Source organism: Mus pahari, chromosome 2, assembly GCF_900095145.1.
Source record: "Mus pahari chromosome 2, PAHARI_EIJ_v1.1, whole genome shotgun sequence".
Taxonomy (NCBI): Eukaryota; Metazoa; Chordata; class Mammalia; order Rodentia; family Muridae; genus Mus; species Mus pahari.
The window spans coordinates 18,650,854-18,664,920 of NC_034591.1; the positions used below are offsets into that span (position 1 = coordinate 18,650,854).

A 14,067-nucleotide genomic window follows, 5' to 3' on the forward strand; every position below is an offset into this window, starting at 1 on the left:
TTTCTTGTTTCTTTTTGCCTTGTTAGAAATAGAACTCTATCATATGGCCCTCACTTGGGACTTTGAATCATGGACTCCTGCTGTCTCCAGAGGTTTAGAATTAGGTTTTCATTCTCCAGCATTCTGCTTCATTTAATAAAGTATATGGTTTTGTTTTTTCTCAAATTCTATGTTAAGTAATTTTGGCTGTTAACATGCCACTTTTAAGTCCTCAAATTATCAACTAGCTAAAGTAAACAGACATTAGAGAAACTCTAAGTTAAAAAAAAAAAAAACATGTAAAAAGAAAGAGATCTTTCCGGTCTGTAAAAACAGGTCTTTACTTGCTATTGCTCTATTACCCCATTGTTTGTACTAATCAAGGGAAAGAAAGCATAATGCTTCAAAGTGCGTACCAAAGTTCTCTGAAGATCCTGCAGACGGCGTGACTGCTGTGAATGTGGAGAGACGGAGTGATGTAAAGGGAGCCAACACAACCCTGGGCTCAGTTTATCCATTTACACCAATGTTTGTATTTGCTCTAACAGTCTCATGATTAGTAGATACACTTCTCAGAATGTGAGCCTAGTGACCTTTGGCTTCCACCTTCCGAAGGTTAAGAAACTTCCTAAAATACATACACACATAAAGTTGATCTAAAAGAAATCACCAAATAACAGGGGACACACAGTTTCAGCTGGCTTTCTCTTGTCAACAAATTAAACTTCCAAGACCATGGTTGGGTTACATCTCATTGAGCTATTGGCCAGTGGGGCTTACTGTAATCCCTAGCCAGCCCAGGCTGTTACCGAGACTATAGGCTGCTCTCCACACACTGACCGCAAGACCCTACTGCTGAAGACAGCATCTATACAACTCATTGAACATGGTGGGAATGTCAAGCTGGAACCTACATAGAGATTTTGCCCCTTTGTGCTATGTACAGAAAGTATTCTTCACGCTACCAAAAGAGAAACATAAACGCCAAACCAGCAACAAACTCTTTATCTACAATGGTGTACTGCCTGCAGGTTATGCTAGGGTAGTGATAGCACACAGCTTCTGGGGTAACCAACCAACTCTGCTTGGGTGGTCCACACTATCTGGATGGCCAAGAACTGGAGACTAGACAGCCCAGGGACCTGGGATAAAATCAATACTAGTCTAGAAAAGGAGAAGAAAACAGTGTAGTAATAAAATACAAATAATGTTTATTGCTCTAAAAAGATTCTGTTATACTCATAAATTAGTGCCTTGTTCAACTATCATCAGAGAGGCTTCCCCTGAAGCAGATGGAAACAAATATTGGGACCCACAGCCAGGGATTACAATGAGAGTGAGAGACCTTGGAACACTCAGCTCTAAATAGGATGTCTCCAACAAATCCCTTCCATCAGAGCTCAGGGAACTCTGCAAAACTGGAGGGAGAAAGAGCACAAAGACTGCAAGAGCCAGAGGGGATGGAGGACACCAAGGAAACAAGGACCACTAAATCAGAACGAGCAAAGCTCACAGGAACTCACAGAGACTGACACAGAATGCACAAGATCTGCAGGGGTCTTCACCAGGTTCTCTGCTTATGTAGTATGGCTCTTCAGTTTAGTGGGGGTTTGTTGTTTTTGTTTTTTAAATTCCTGTCTGTGAACAAGTGGGTCTCTTATTCTTGTGTCTTCTCAAGGGTTTTCATCCTTCTGTTGGGTTGCCTTGTCCAATCTCAAAGTAATGGGTTTTGTTTTATTTTATATTTTATTTTGTTGTATTTTTAAAAAGTGAATGCATGAATGCATGAAAGCCACTAGGATGAAGGTAAGAACTAAACTGTCATTTATACCTGCTGGGAGAGGGAAAACCAGTGTGTGTGTGTGTGTGTGTGTGTGTGTGCGAGTGCATGCATATATATATGTATGCATTGGTTTTTCGAGACAGGGTTTCTCTGTATAGCTCTGGCTGTCCTGGAACTCACCTTGTATACCAGGCTGGCCTCAAACTTAGAAATCTGCCTGTCTCTGCCTCCCAAGTGCTGGGATTAAAGGCATGAAGTCTAAAACCTCCACAAGGATGTTCCCACTGTGCTGTGGTCCACCAACTTGATGCTCCTACCAGTGTGTTTAGTAAACGCCTTGATTAACTTTCTCTCCCCCCTGCAGATAGATATAAATATTTATCTAATCTCTTTTATAAAGAAACATACTGTCCAGGATACGTTGAGTCCCTTTTTAAGCCATTACTGACCCTATGTGGCTTAGAATAATTTATTTAATTTTCTTTTAAGCAGTTATTGTTTTAGATCAACAGCGGTCTAGATCATTTTCCATAAAACTTCTCTGTCTAGTTCTTCTTACATCTAGGTAGAAAACTGAGACTATGTAGAAAGTTTCCATTGCTAGAAACTTTTTTCATAACGGCTTCAGACAGTCCTGTCTATTCCTAAACATCAAAATAAAAAAATTCATTATGAAACATGTTTCTGTGAGTTCTAGGATTGAGTTTTGTATTCCAGTAGAACTCCCCGAGAAGCCTCAATAAAGCTGGCTGGAACTTATACCTGATCTCTAGGTTTTTGTTTGTTTGTTTGTTTTTCCAGACAGGGTTTCTCTCAGTGGTCCACCCCGCTCTGCCTCCACCACCACTACCACCCGCCAGATCTGTTTTAATGAGAAAGACAGCCTACTAAACAGGCAGGCATGTCACACAGAGGAGAAATGGATAGGACAATGGTTTTGCTTTCTGAATCTCAAACAAGTAATTCTTGTGCTCATCCTAAATAGCCTTTGCCTTGCAGTATGCAATTTTCACGTAATAGTTACTGAGCGCCTACAAGGAGCCCCAGTCTGAAAAGGCAGTGAAGAAGAACTCAGGGAGCTTACGCCACGGGGAGACGTTTTAGTTTGTTCTATCGCACAATTATCCAGAATAGATCATCACGAAATCTAAACCTGGGAACTCGGCCTTTGGTAGAAGAAAGACACACGCGAGCTCGGATCAGGGTACCCGCCGCTGAAAACGCCTCACCGCGCGACGCAGCCGGTTGCTAGGACGTCGCGTGGCTGTGACGCGCTGCCCCGCCCCCTCCTCCTCAGAGCGCCCCCCCCTCCCGGTCGCCCGACCCAGTGCGCATGCTTGGGACTCCCTTCGCCTGCAACCGTGGCCGACTTGGCTTCGTCTCGTCCTCCCTCGGCGCTCCCGCAGCTCCCCGCGCTCCGCCGCCGAAGCCGTGCTCCAGACTGCCGCGTGTGGCGGACAAACCGTCGCCGCGAAGCCGCAGAGGGCAGAGAGAGGATGGCCACCTCCGGCGTGGAAAAGAGTAGCAAGAAGAAAACCGAGAAGAAACTTGCGGCTCGCGAAGAAGCCAAGCTGCTGGCGGGGTTCATGGGCGTCATGAACAACATGAGGAAACAGGTGCGGGCGGTGCGGGGCGGTGGGCAGGGACCCGGCGGAGGCTGGCGACGGGGCCCGGCGGCGGGATCCGGCGCCTCGGCTGACGGCCTGCTCCGCCACGGGGCTTCCGAGGCCCGCTCGACGGGGACTCCTGCGGCGGGCGGGGGGCCTCCGGGGCGGTTGTGTAACCGGTCTCATCCAGTTCCCCGTGAGGCCTGGAGCCTTCCGTTACCGTGCCGTGTCATCTGGGGCTCTCGGAGGGAGGCTCCCCGCCCCGCCGCCCTGTCACCCTAGTGGCACTAGTTGATAAATCACCTGTCATTTAGGGCGACACCAGTCACCAGTAAAGAACAGTTTTCTAAGGGTTCTGGCGCCACTGTTGCCAAGAGGATCTCTTTGTGCTGTCTTTGATTTTGCTGTGTTTTGGAGAAACCGCAGCATTTGGCTGAAAGGTGGGTTATGAAAGGCACGGCTTAACGATGGAGACGGTAGATAGGTGTTTGAATTGACTAGATCATCACCTCCGATAGACCGGTAAGCAGGGGAACACCACTTGGTTGGTTTTTGGTTCCACGAGTTTTACTTGGTAGAGAACACATTATGGATTCTGCGGATGTTGGTCAGTTTGTTGACCCTGATACCTGTTTTTCAAGAGGACAAAGCACTACATAAGCTTGAGTGATTGGAAAGCCTAATTCGCCTTTCTGGCGCTTTTGCTGTGAGTATAGGCAGCAGAAGAGTCTGAAGATTTATTTCGGAAGATACCAACCCCTGATTTCTTAAAGCCAAACATTGGTCCAGCAGTCTTCTCTTTGTTCACAAGCTGGCACACTGATCTGGTTGCAGTGGATAGATACTATGTTATAAATGCCTATATCTTTCCTGGCTTTTATGCTGAAATAGCTGTGAATGGCTGGCTTCTTTATTAAAATGTATCTTTTTTCATATTCGTGTTCTTTTTGTGTAACCTTTTTGAGATCTACAGAATTGATGATTTGAGATTTCAAGTGTCTTTGATGTGTACCTCTAGTGGTAATTAAATCGAACTCACTGGTGCTTAAATTTGTTTAAGCTCATTCTGGTATACTCCTATCCCGATCTGTAGCATCTGTGGGCTGGAGCTTTGTAAAGCATTACCTCATTCCTTAGATAGGCTGCAACAAAGTCACAGCATCAGGTGTTACCAGAAGATGGTCTGAACCAACATTTTATTTAGGTCTTTGATTTTAAAATTAATTCCTATTTCTTATACTTAGCTTTAGAATATTGTGACATCTTTTTTTGTTAAAATAGAAATACAGTTATGAGAGTTACTGAAAAAAATCAAGGCTATGCTATTGCATACAAAGAAGAATATGGATATTTGGTGCGCACTCGGGGATCTTACCCTTCTATGGTGGCTAATTTACACTGTCTTTTGGTTTTTCATCATTGACTAGGGTGTATTTCAGACTCCTGTAGCATTTTTATCAACTTGGAGGATTCCTGCATTTACAAAAGATGCACAGTACCATCTTGTATTGATTTACATTGTTTAGTTTTGTTGAGCTATTATAGACTCCTATAGCATTTTAATCACCTTAATGGATTCCTGTATCTTTGTTTTATGGTTTTATTGCCAAGTTCTGATGCTTGCTGGGGCTGGAACACAGACCTCTTATTCAAAACATTTTCACTGTGGTTTCCTTTGTTGCTTAATCTTGTCTGTCCTAGAACTTGCTTTATAGATTAGGATGGACTTGAACTCAGAGATCTGCCTGCCTCTGCCTCCTGAGTGCCGGGAATGATTAAAGGTGTATACTACTGTGTCTGGCCCTAAACTTTTTCACAAGTTGAAAGATTAATTGGATAGAGTCTTGCCCTGAGGTCACCACTCCTTATATTACATTTAGAATCAGGCTTTTTAAACTTTTCATCTCCTTGAGCACAAGGACCACCACTTCCTGGTGCCCCTTTTCTCCTCAAACTGTACATTTTGTATATTTTCGTTGTTCATCTTCTTCCTTTTTATTATAGATCTATATAAAAATGGCTCTGATAACCACACAGTTAAATAGTAGGATATTTGAAATCTCTGCCAAAGCTGTTAATCTATTACCTTCCAATTTAGCCTCAAGCAGATTTTTGGACAAGGGTAGAAAGCAGCTACAATCTTCACCAAAATATCAAAAGCATCGTCTTTAGCCCATGTACTGACATTCTTCTCTGGAACCATTTGAGCCAACCCCACCACCCTATTAACTTACTGTTGTCCATGTTCCTACTAGTATGGCTTATTAAGACCTTAAAACATCCAACTGCTTTACTAGTCCAAAGTTCCAAAATGCCATGGCAAAGGCAACTCTTACGAAGGAAAACATTAATTGGGGTTGGCTTACAGATTTCAGAGGTTTAGTCCATTGCCATCATGGTGGGAAACATAGCAGCATGCAGGCTGACATGGTGCTGAAAGAGGTAGCTGAGAATTTTGCATCTGGATCAACAGGCCACAGAAAAAGACACTGGGTTTGTCTTGAGCAGGGACACACTTCCTCCAGGAAGGCCAAACCTCCTAACAGTGCCACCTCCTATGGGTCTGTGGGGGCCATTTTCATGCAAATCACATTTTTAAAAAAGATGTGTAGTTTCCCTTTGTAGTAGATTATTGTTCATATACTGTTGCTCATGACACAGGAAAGATTTAACTAAGAATGACCGACAAGGGCAGTGATGGGGGTAGGTTGAAGCAGAAGCCAAGAAAAGGCTTGAGTTTTAGAAGTGTTCTTGTTCTTTGGTAAATACTTTATATCTCAAATTTGGGTTATATTTTGTTTCAATTAAAACCTTATTGCATTGCCAGTGAAGGAAATGAGTGTTTGGATGACAATAGCCCTCTGCACAGACCCTGAAACATTCTTTTAAGATTTCCAAACAGGTGGAGATTAGCATACCACAATTCCAGTCCCTACCCTACATGCTAATTTGTTTATGGATTTAGGTAACACGATTTAGGTCATTTCTTTTATGTACTGCTATGAGGTCATTATTTTGTTTCTATAACAAAATAATCAAAGGTTAGTAATTATGAAGAAAACAATTATTTAGTTTTCAATTTTGGAGGTCCAAGACATTACCAATATCTGTTCACCATCTGTCGGGGACTCTATAGTGCACCATGAACATCAGAAAGGAATCAGCCTTGTGTTAGAGAACAACTGAGACTGCAGGAAAGTGACAGACATTCTTATAAAAATTCACTCATACAGCAAAGCTACTCGTTTGTTTTTAAAGAGTTTTTGTTTTTTTTCCTAAAGAGTATTATGTACATGTAGGTAGTAGATAGTGCACATGACTGCAGGTGCCTTCAGGGGTATCAGGTCCCCTGGACCTAAAGCTACAGCCATTTATGAAATATTCCACGCAGTGCTAAAACCAAACTCAGGTCCTCTGCAAGAGCAGTATGAGCTTTTAACCGCTTGAGCCATCTCTCCAGTCCTAAGTCGCTCTCATAGGAGTCATACTGTGTTCCTGAGGATGAATCCCTTAGTACCTAGTTACTTCTGAAAGGGCCTGCCTTTGTCCCCTTGTTTAATGACCAGTGTATGTAAGTTTCAGCATTAGCTTTGGTACAGACTGTAGGAGTAGACAGCAGCTTTAGCTTTTTGGGGTTTGTGCCTTTTCCTTCATCATCCTGGTCATTTCTGTCTTTTTGTTTTTAAACTGATCTTTCTGATTAAGTGTAAGTTTTATAAATCTGAAACTCAGTTAAAGTGAATACATTCCTAACAATAGGACTAAAATGTGACCAATACAAAATAGGTTTCTTGTGCCTTCTCAATTGCTTTCTCCCATAATAATTACCAATATCTTACGAATTTATTTTTATAAGTAAGCATAGAATCATGCAGTGTATATTTGGGTTTATTTTGCTTCCTTTTTTTTTTTTCCTTTTTGTACCTCACTGGAGATTAAACCCAGGGCCCTGTACATGCTGAGCAAGCACCACACCACACAGGTATGCCCTGGCATCATGCTTCAGTTTCTTAAAAACCAGCATTAGTGGGCTTATCTGTGTTTTACTATGTAGTATTAAGTAGCTCATTCCTTTTGGAATATGATATTTCTCCATTATACAAATATATCATGATTTATCCAGTGTATCATTAGTTATGAAATAAGACTGTTTCAAAAGAAAAAAAGGAAAGGGAAAGGGAAAAAATTCTAAACACTGAAAGAACATGAAGTTGTGGAGGTAGGGAGGTTCTGGGAGGAGTTGGAGGGAAGAATATCATCAAAAACACATGTGAACTTCTCAAAGAATAAGTAAAAACATTAAAAAAAAATACTGCTTTGAATGTTTTTTATGTCTTAATGGTGTGTATGTTTATGCTTTTATTGGCAAATGCCAAGGAGGGAAGTTACTGAGTTATTACAGAGAGGATACCACATTTGATTTTAACACACAGCTCTCCAGTTTTCCAACGTAATTGTACCAAATGCACACAGCTTGGTATTGAGGGCATTTGTTACTTTAGCACTTCTAATGAGTGAACAATGGCATCTTATTTAGTTAGATTGCCATTTGATTTCCCTAACCTTTGGTTTTGATTAATTTCATTAACTGATATAATCAGAAGGCTCTACAAGACTGGATCATAATCACTGTTATTCATAATGTACCTTTTTATGTTAATGTCTATGTGTTTCTTAATATATTGTGGGACATGTCTTTAGAGTATCATAATTTGCATTTTTTACTATGAAATGAGTTCAAATATAATTACCATTTAAAACCTTATGTTAAACCTCTTATTGGGAGTTCTGTGAGAGAAACACAAAGCCTATTTGAAAATTGGATAGGCTTGTAGCTAAAATTATAAGTGGTTTTGCTCGGATGGAAGGGTATTCTGGAACTTGGACACCCAGGAACCACACAGCTCTGAGGTGGGACAGTGTCCCAATGGAAGGGGATCCTGAGACACAGGAGACTAGGATCACACAGCTCTGACCTCAGCAGAGGTCTTGCAGCTTCCTGGAGAGGACATCCCCAGCTGAGCTGAGGAGACTCAGCTCCACTCCACTTCTGCCGTCCTTCTCTTTTCATTGCTCCTTGGCTTCTTCCAATGAGACAGTTACACCAGGCAGCAAGTCTCATAAAAGAGATTTCTTGGAGTGTTGCAGGATATTTGAACACTTTGTGAACCCCAAGGTTATGAATTGGCAAAACCTTGTGGTTGGCTTAGCCCCAAGACACACTGTTAACCCAAGAACTTTCTGTTTATTGTAAACAAGTACTTGAATGGCTCCACCCTAGCATACACCTTTAATCCAAGAGTAAAGTGACCCTGGGTAACCAGCTGAGAGGGAGTGAACATAGCAGAAAGGAGGGACAGAGTCGGAAGGTATTTAAAACAGTGGAGAAGGAGAAAGTCTTTTCTTCTGGGACATCTGTGGAGTAGGAAGGTCAGCTGGGCGCTTTCTCTGCCTCTGAACTCGCAGGCTTTCACCACAGCATCTGGCTCTTGAGACTTCATTTGGTAAAAATCTGACGATTGGATAGCGTGGAGGGACGAATCCAGGGATGGCTGCCCTCTGCTTCCAGGAGTGGACAGCAGGGAACTGAACAAAAGGCGGGGCTTATATAGGAATTCATAGGAAGTGGAGCTTTTCAGGGCGGAGAGTTCCAGATCGAGGATTGGTGGGATTTCAAGTACTGAGTTTAGAAAGCTCAGGAATTGGTGGAGTTTTGTTGGATGCTCAGGGATTGGTGGAGTTTGTGGGAAGCGCAGGGATTGGAGTTTGTGGGAAGCTCAGGGATTGGTGGAGTTTTGTGGGAAGCTCAGGGATTGGTGGAGTTTTGTGGGAAGCGCAGGGATTGGTGGAGTTTTGTGGGAAGCTCAGGGATTGGTGGAGTTTGTGGGATGCTCAGGGATTGGTGGAGTTTTGTGGGAAGCGCAGGGATTGGTGGAGTTTTGTGGGAAGCTCAGGGATTGGTGGAGTTTTGTGGGAAGCTCGGGGATTGGTGGAGTTTTGTGGGAAGCTCAGGGATTGGTGGAGTTTTGTGGGATGCTCGGGGATTGGTGGAGTTTTGTGGGAAGCTCGGGGATTGGTGGAGTTTTGTGGGATGCTCAGGGATTGGTGGAGTTTTGTGGGATGCTCAGGGATTGGTGGAGTTTTGTGGGAAGCTCGGGGATTGGTGGCAGTTTTTTACCCCTCCCCCCTGCATTAAGCCCATGGGTTAGGCTGGGAAGTCCTGACTGCAGATGGCTTTGGCTGAGGCACCATATCTGTGGAGCTGCTTGGGAAGGCTGGAGAGGAGGTGATGCCTGTGGTAGCTCCTTGGGACAGCTCCTGCAGTGGTATTTTATGAGGACTGTATGCTGAGGCAGGAAAGACAGCTCCTGAGGAACAGCTCCTTTTGAGGCAAGAAAAGAGACGCACCACTGTGGACAGCTCCTGTGAGACAGGTCCTGCTGAGGTTGGACAAGAGATCTGCCACCGTGGACAGCTCCTGGAACAGCTAAAGGCTGAATGAAGGTGTTGAGGTACCTTCACTTTAACAGGAACCACCATTTCAGCAGCTCCTGTGGGACTTCCTACTGCAGCCCTGGGGTAGGCTGGGATGGGAAGGAGGGGCCAGTCGCTGATTTGACCACTTTTGAGTCACACCGCTCAGGGATTACAAAAATGACTTTGATTCAAGTTTTCTGTGCTGTGTTTTGTAAAGAGCTTTTTTAGTTTAGTTTTTTACATGAGCACATTTTATTTTGATCAACTCAATTCTTCACTGTCCCCTCCAACTCCCGATTCTCTTGTGCCCCCTTCCCTATATCACCTTCCCACCAACATAAAACTTGCAGAACAACACTGATTGTTGGACTTGCTGTAAGGCTAACAAAATCAGGGCACCTACCCCCGAAGACACCTGACTGTCCCCAGCATCCATGCAGCAGCTCACGGAGGAAGGAGTGCAGCTTTGGGTAACATGTAGAGTTGTTGAGAGGTTGTGAGTGCCACTGCCTGTTGTGCTCCGAGCTTGGTGTGTGGGTGGGTTCCATTTGGGGATGAGTCCTCCACAGTGACTTCATCTCTGCACTTTGATCCTTTTTGGTCTTCTGTATTAACTTCCACCCACTGGCAAAAGAAGCTTCGGTGAGGAGGTAAGCTCTGGACTAGTCTCAGGCTAGAAACAAGTACGTAGGAGCCACTTAGATAGACTAGGTCAGTTTAACAAAAGGCTAGGAATAGGTTTTTTCTAGCTACTGGTTCTTGGCCAAGTTTACATTATGGGTCATCAGTTTCCTGATGTTGAAGCAGACATTAAATCTAACATGCCATGATAAAAGCAATTTGATGAAAAGGGTTTTTTTGGTTTTGTTTTTAAGATTTATTTATTTATATATGTGAGTACACTGTAGCCGTCTTCAGACACATGAGAAGAGGGCATCAGATCCCATTACAGATGGTTGTGAGCCACCATGTGGTTGCTGTGAATTGAACTCAGGACCTCTGTGAGAACAGTCAGTGCTCTTAACGGCCGAGTCATCTCTCCAGCCCGAAAAAGTTTACTTTAAGCCTATGGTTCCAGAGGAATAGAGTCTGTTATGGTAGGGAAGGCATGGCCACAGAAAGAAAGCAGGTCAGTTTTAGTTTCAGCTACTTGGAGGAAGGAGAGAGGAAGGGAAGGAGAGCAGGAGGCTGGTGTAGACTGGGCCTCTCCTTTAGTTTGGGGAGTTATTTGAAGATCTTCTCTGTATCTGTGATCTGGAGTTGTTCTCGTTTGTCTGGCCCATGATTCAGAGTTATTTCTTGGGGGGGGGTTGTTTTGTTTTTGTTTTATTTTACGTAATCATTTTCTTTAGTTTAGTACCTTGCCTGCATGCCCAGACAGTCTGTCATCTAGGTGAGCTACATGTTGGTATGACTTTCCACTGAATTTTCTGACAGGCTGTTGATTTTTTTTTCCATCTTTACTTAAGCCTTGGTTTTCTTCAGTATTTCAGATTCTTTGTTGGATACACTCTTTATATCCCAACATATTTATATTCATATATATATTTATACCTCAAGTATATTTATATTTGTATCATTATTTCAGTCAGTTGTTTGTATTGCCTCAGTCTAAATGCTAAGTTTATCCCTGCCTCTTTGCATCCATTCGGTTGCTTGCTTTCCCTGTTACACTCTTAGACATGTTTGTAGCATTTAACGTTCTTTCTTTGCCTTGAGATTGTCTGGGTTGTCTTCTTTGGGGACTGTTACCGTAGGGTTGGTGATTTGGGTGTTGCACTGGGACTTGGGCATCTGTAGTTAGTTAGGGTTGTTGATTATATGTTTGATACTTTTAGCTCAGTTGTATTGAGTGCAGTTCCAGCAGGTTTCAGATTATGTAGGAATACAGAGCTGCTCAGCACCCTAAGATACTTGGTGTTGATGTGTGAGTGGGGAGGCTATTGAGAGGTCATTGGGGTGAGGTGGCTGCGTACGAGTAGGTGAGATCTGGATAGATGTCAGGAAGTGGGACTGAGATGTACTAATACTAATGGTGACTAGTTGCTAAGGGAAGGTACTGGTGCAGGTGGCATGGGTAGGTGAGGGTGGGCAGAATCCGAGGGATTTACTGCCAGCATCATGGGTGAAGCTTGATGCTGGGACTGAGTGAAGTCCCTGAGCAACACATCACAAAAGCTGTCAAAGTGATGGCAGGTCCCTCCTTCCCGCCCCAGCCTAAGGCCACAGAGGTAAAATGCCCTACAGGAGCTGTCCAAAATGGCAGCTTTTGTTATATGACTGTACCACAACATCATCTCAGCCTGCAGCCTCGCAGGTGCTGCAGGAGCTGTCCATGGTGGCTCCTTGCCTTTCCTGTCTCAGCCTACTTCCAGCTGTCCACAGTTGAGACCTTTCCTCCTTCAGCTTTCCTGAAATGCCACTGTAGGAGCTGTCCACAGTGGCAGCTCCCCAGCCTCCTCCTCAGCCCCCAGTAGCTCCACCAGAGATGGCGCCTCTGCAAAAGCCAGCAGTAGCCAGGAAGGACTTCCCATCATAACCAAGGCCTGATGCAGGGAAAAGGGGGTGAAAAAAAATCCCCAAGCAGAAAAACCCACCGATCCCTAAGCTACCCCAAGCTCACGATTTGAAATCCCACCAATCTTCACTCTGGAAATCTCTGCCCTGAGAAGCTCCATCCCACAGAAATCCTATATAAGTGCTGTCCCCTTGTCCAGTTTCCTGCTGACTACTCCTAGGAGCAGAGGGCAGCCATCCCTGGATTCATCCCTCTACATCCTGGACCCTCCAATAAACCTCTTTCATGAGATTTCCTGCCTTGTGTGACTCTCTTATAGAAAGAAACCAAGAAGAAGCAATAAAGAGAAGAAGGGAAGAAGGAGCAGGGCTGAGGCTCCTGGGCTGCTCAGCTCAGCTGGGGTCGCCCTCCCCTGGGAGTGGCAATGCTTCTGCTGAGGAGGCTTCCTCTCAGAACTGTAAGGTTCCTGAGCTTCTGTGTCTCAGGATGCCCTTCCACTGGGACACTGTTCTACTTCAGAGCTGTGTGGTTCCTGGGCCCCCTTGTCACAGGATGCCCTTTTATCTGAGCAGAAACACTTACACTGAGTCCAGGGAACAGTTTACTGGGAGATGGATGGAGGATCTATGGGGACTTAATAAGTAACAGAGTCCTCAAGTGCTGCTCAGCCAGGGATTAAGTCCTGGTAAAATAAAAGCAGCTTTGGGGGAGGAAGAAAGGAGACCTACCAGACTTAGCCACCAAACCTTAATCATTGCATTGTTGTCCTCATAGGTTCAAGAGATCTATCATGGCGTGCCTGTAAAAACAGCATTACCACAGCATTAGGTTCTGCCACCAACTGTAGCTTGAAACAGTAACCAGACACTTACAGACTAAAACTGCCATGATTTTAGAGTGATTGATCACAGTGAAATGAATCTTGAGGAAACCAACTTCTAGGAAGCCCTTTGGGATCAGGGTGTCTTGCAGGTTCTCTTTTCTTAAAGGGAAGTCATTTAAGTGAATTTAATACATCCATATCTTTGTGCCTGGAGTGACTGGAGCTTGGAGTTTCTAGTTGCTTCTTAACAGTAACTCTAACTTTTCAGAAACCAGGTCTTTTTTGCCTCCAACTTTACACAGGCTTTTCTGGCCAAATTACAAGTCTTTCTGTTTTAATTTTAGTGTAAACTTGGCTATAAATATTCTGCCTCTCTGTCCTACAGCCTAAATGCTATTCATTCTGGCAACAGAGAAACCATTCTATCTATATAAGTTATCTGACCTAGGTGTGGTGGCACATACCTTTAATCCCAGCGTTCTGGAGCTAGAGGCAGGCAGATCTTTGTGAGTTCCAGGTCAGCCTAGTCAACAGGCTCTTACATATTGTATGCTTTCTCTCCTGGAGAACCAGGGCTGCGTAGACACGATCTAAAAAAAATGAGACAAAAATCAACATGAGCACATATTGTATAGAACTTTTTAAACTTTTTTTTTAAAGATTTACTTATTTGTTTTGTGTAAGTACTCTGTCGTTGTCTTAAGACATTCCAGAAGAGGATGTGGGATTCCATTGCGGATGGTTGTGAGCCACCATGTGGTTGCTAGGAACTGAACTCAGGACCTCTGGAAGAGCAGTCAGTGCTCTTAACCGCTGAGCCATCTCTCCAGCCCATGGATTTCATTCTTTTTTTTTTTTTTTTTTTTTTTTTTTTTTTTCG

The 14,067-nt window shown here is 43.8% G+C and overlaps 1 protein-coding gene across 1 annotated transcript in view; it reads left to right on the forward strand.

Annotated features, from left to right (window-relative positions):
* The first annotated feature begins 3,114 nt into the window (after positions 1–3,114).
* Positions 3,115–14,067, forward strand: part of Klhl7 (kelch like family member 7) — a 50,821-nt gene continuing 39,868 nt past the window's right edge. The window contains exon 1 of the mRNA XM_021190548.1: positions 3,115–3,378. Coding sequence (XP_021046207.1) covers positions 3,259–3,378 — 120 coding nt within the window. The 5' untranslated portion in view covers positions 3,115–3,258. The remainder of the gene's footprint in view (positions 3,379–14,067) is intronic.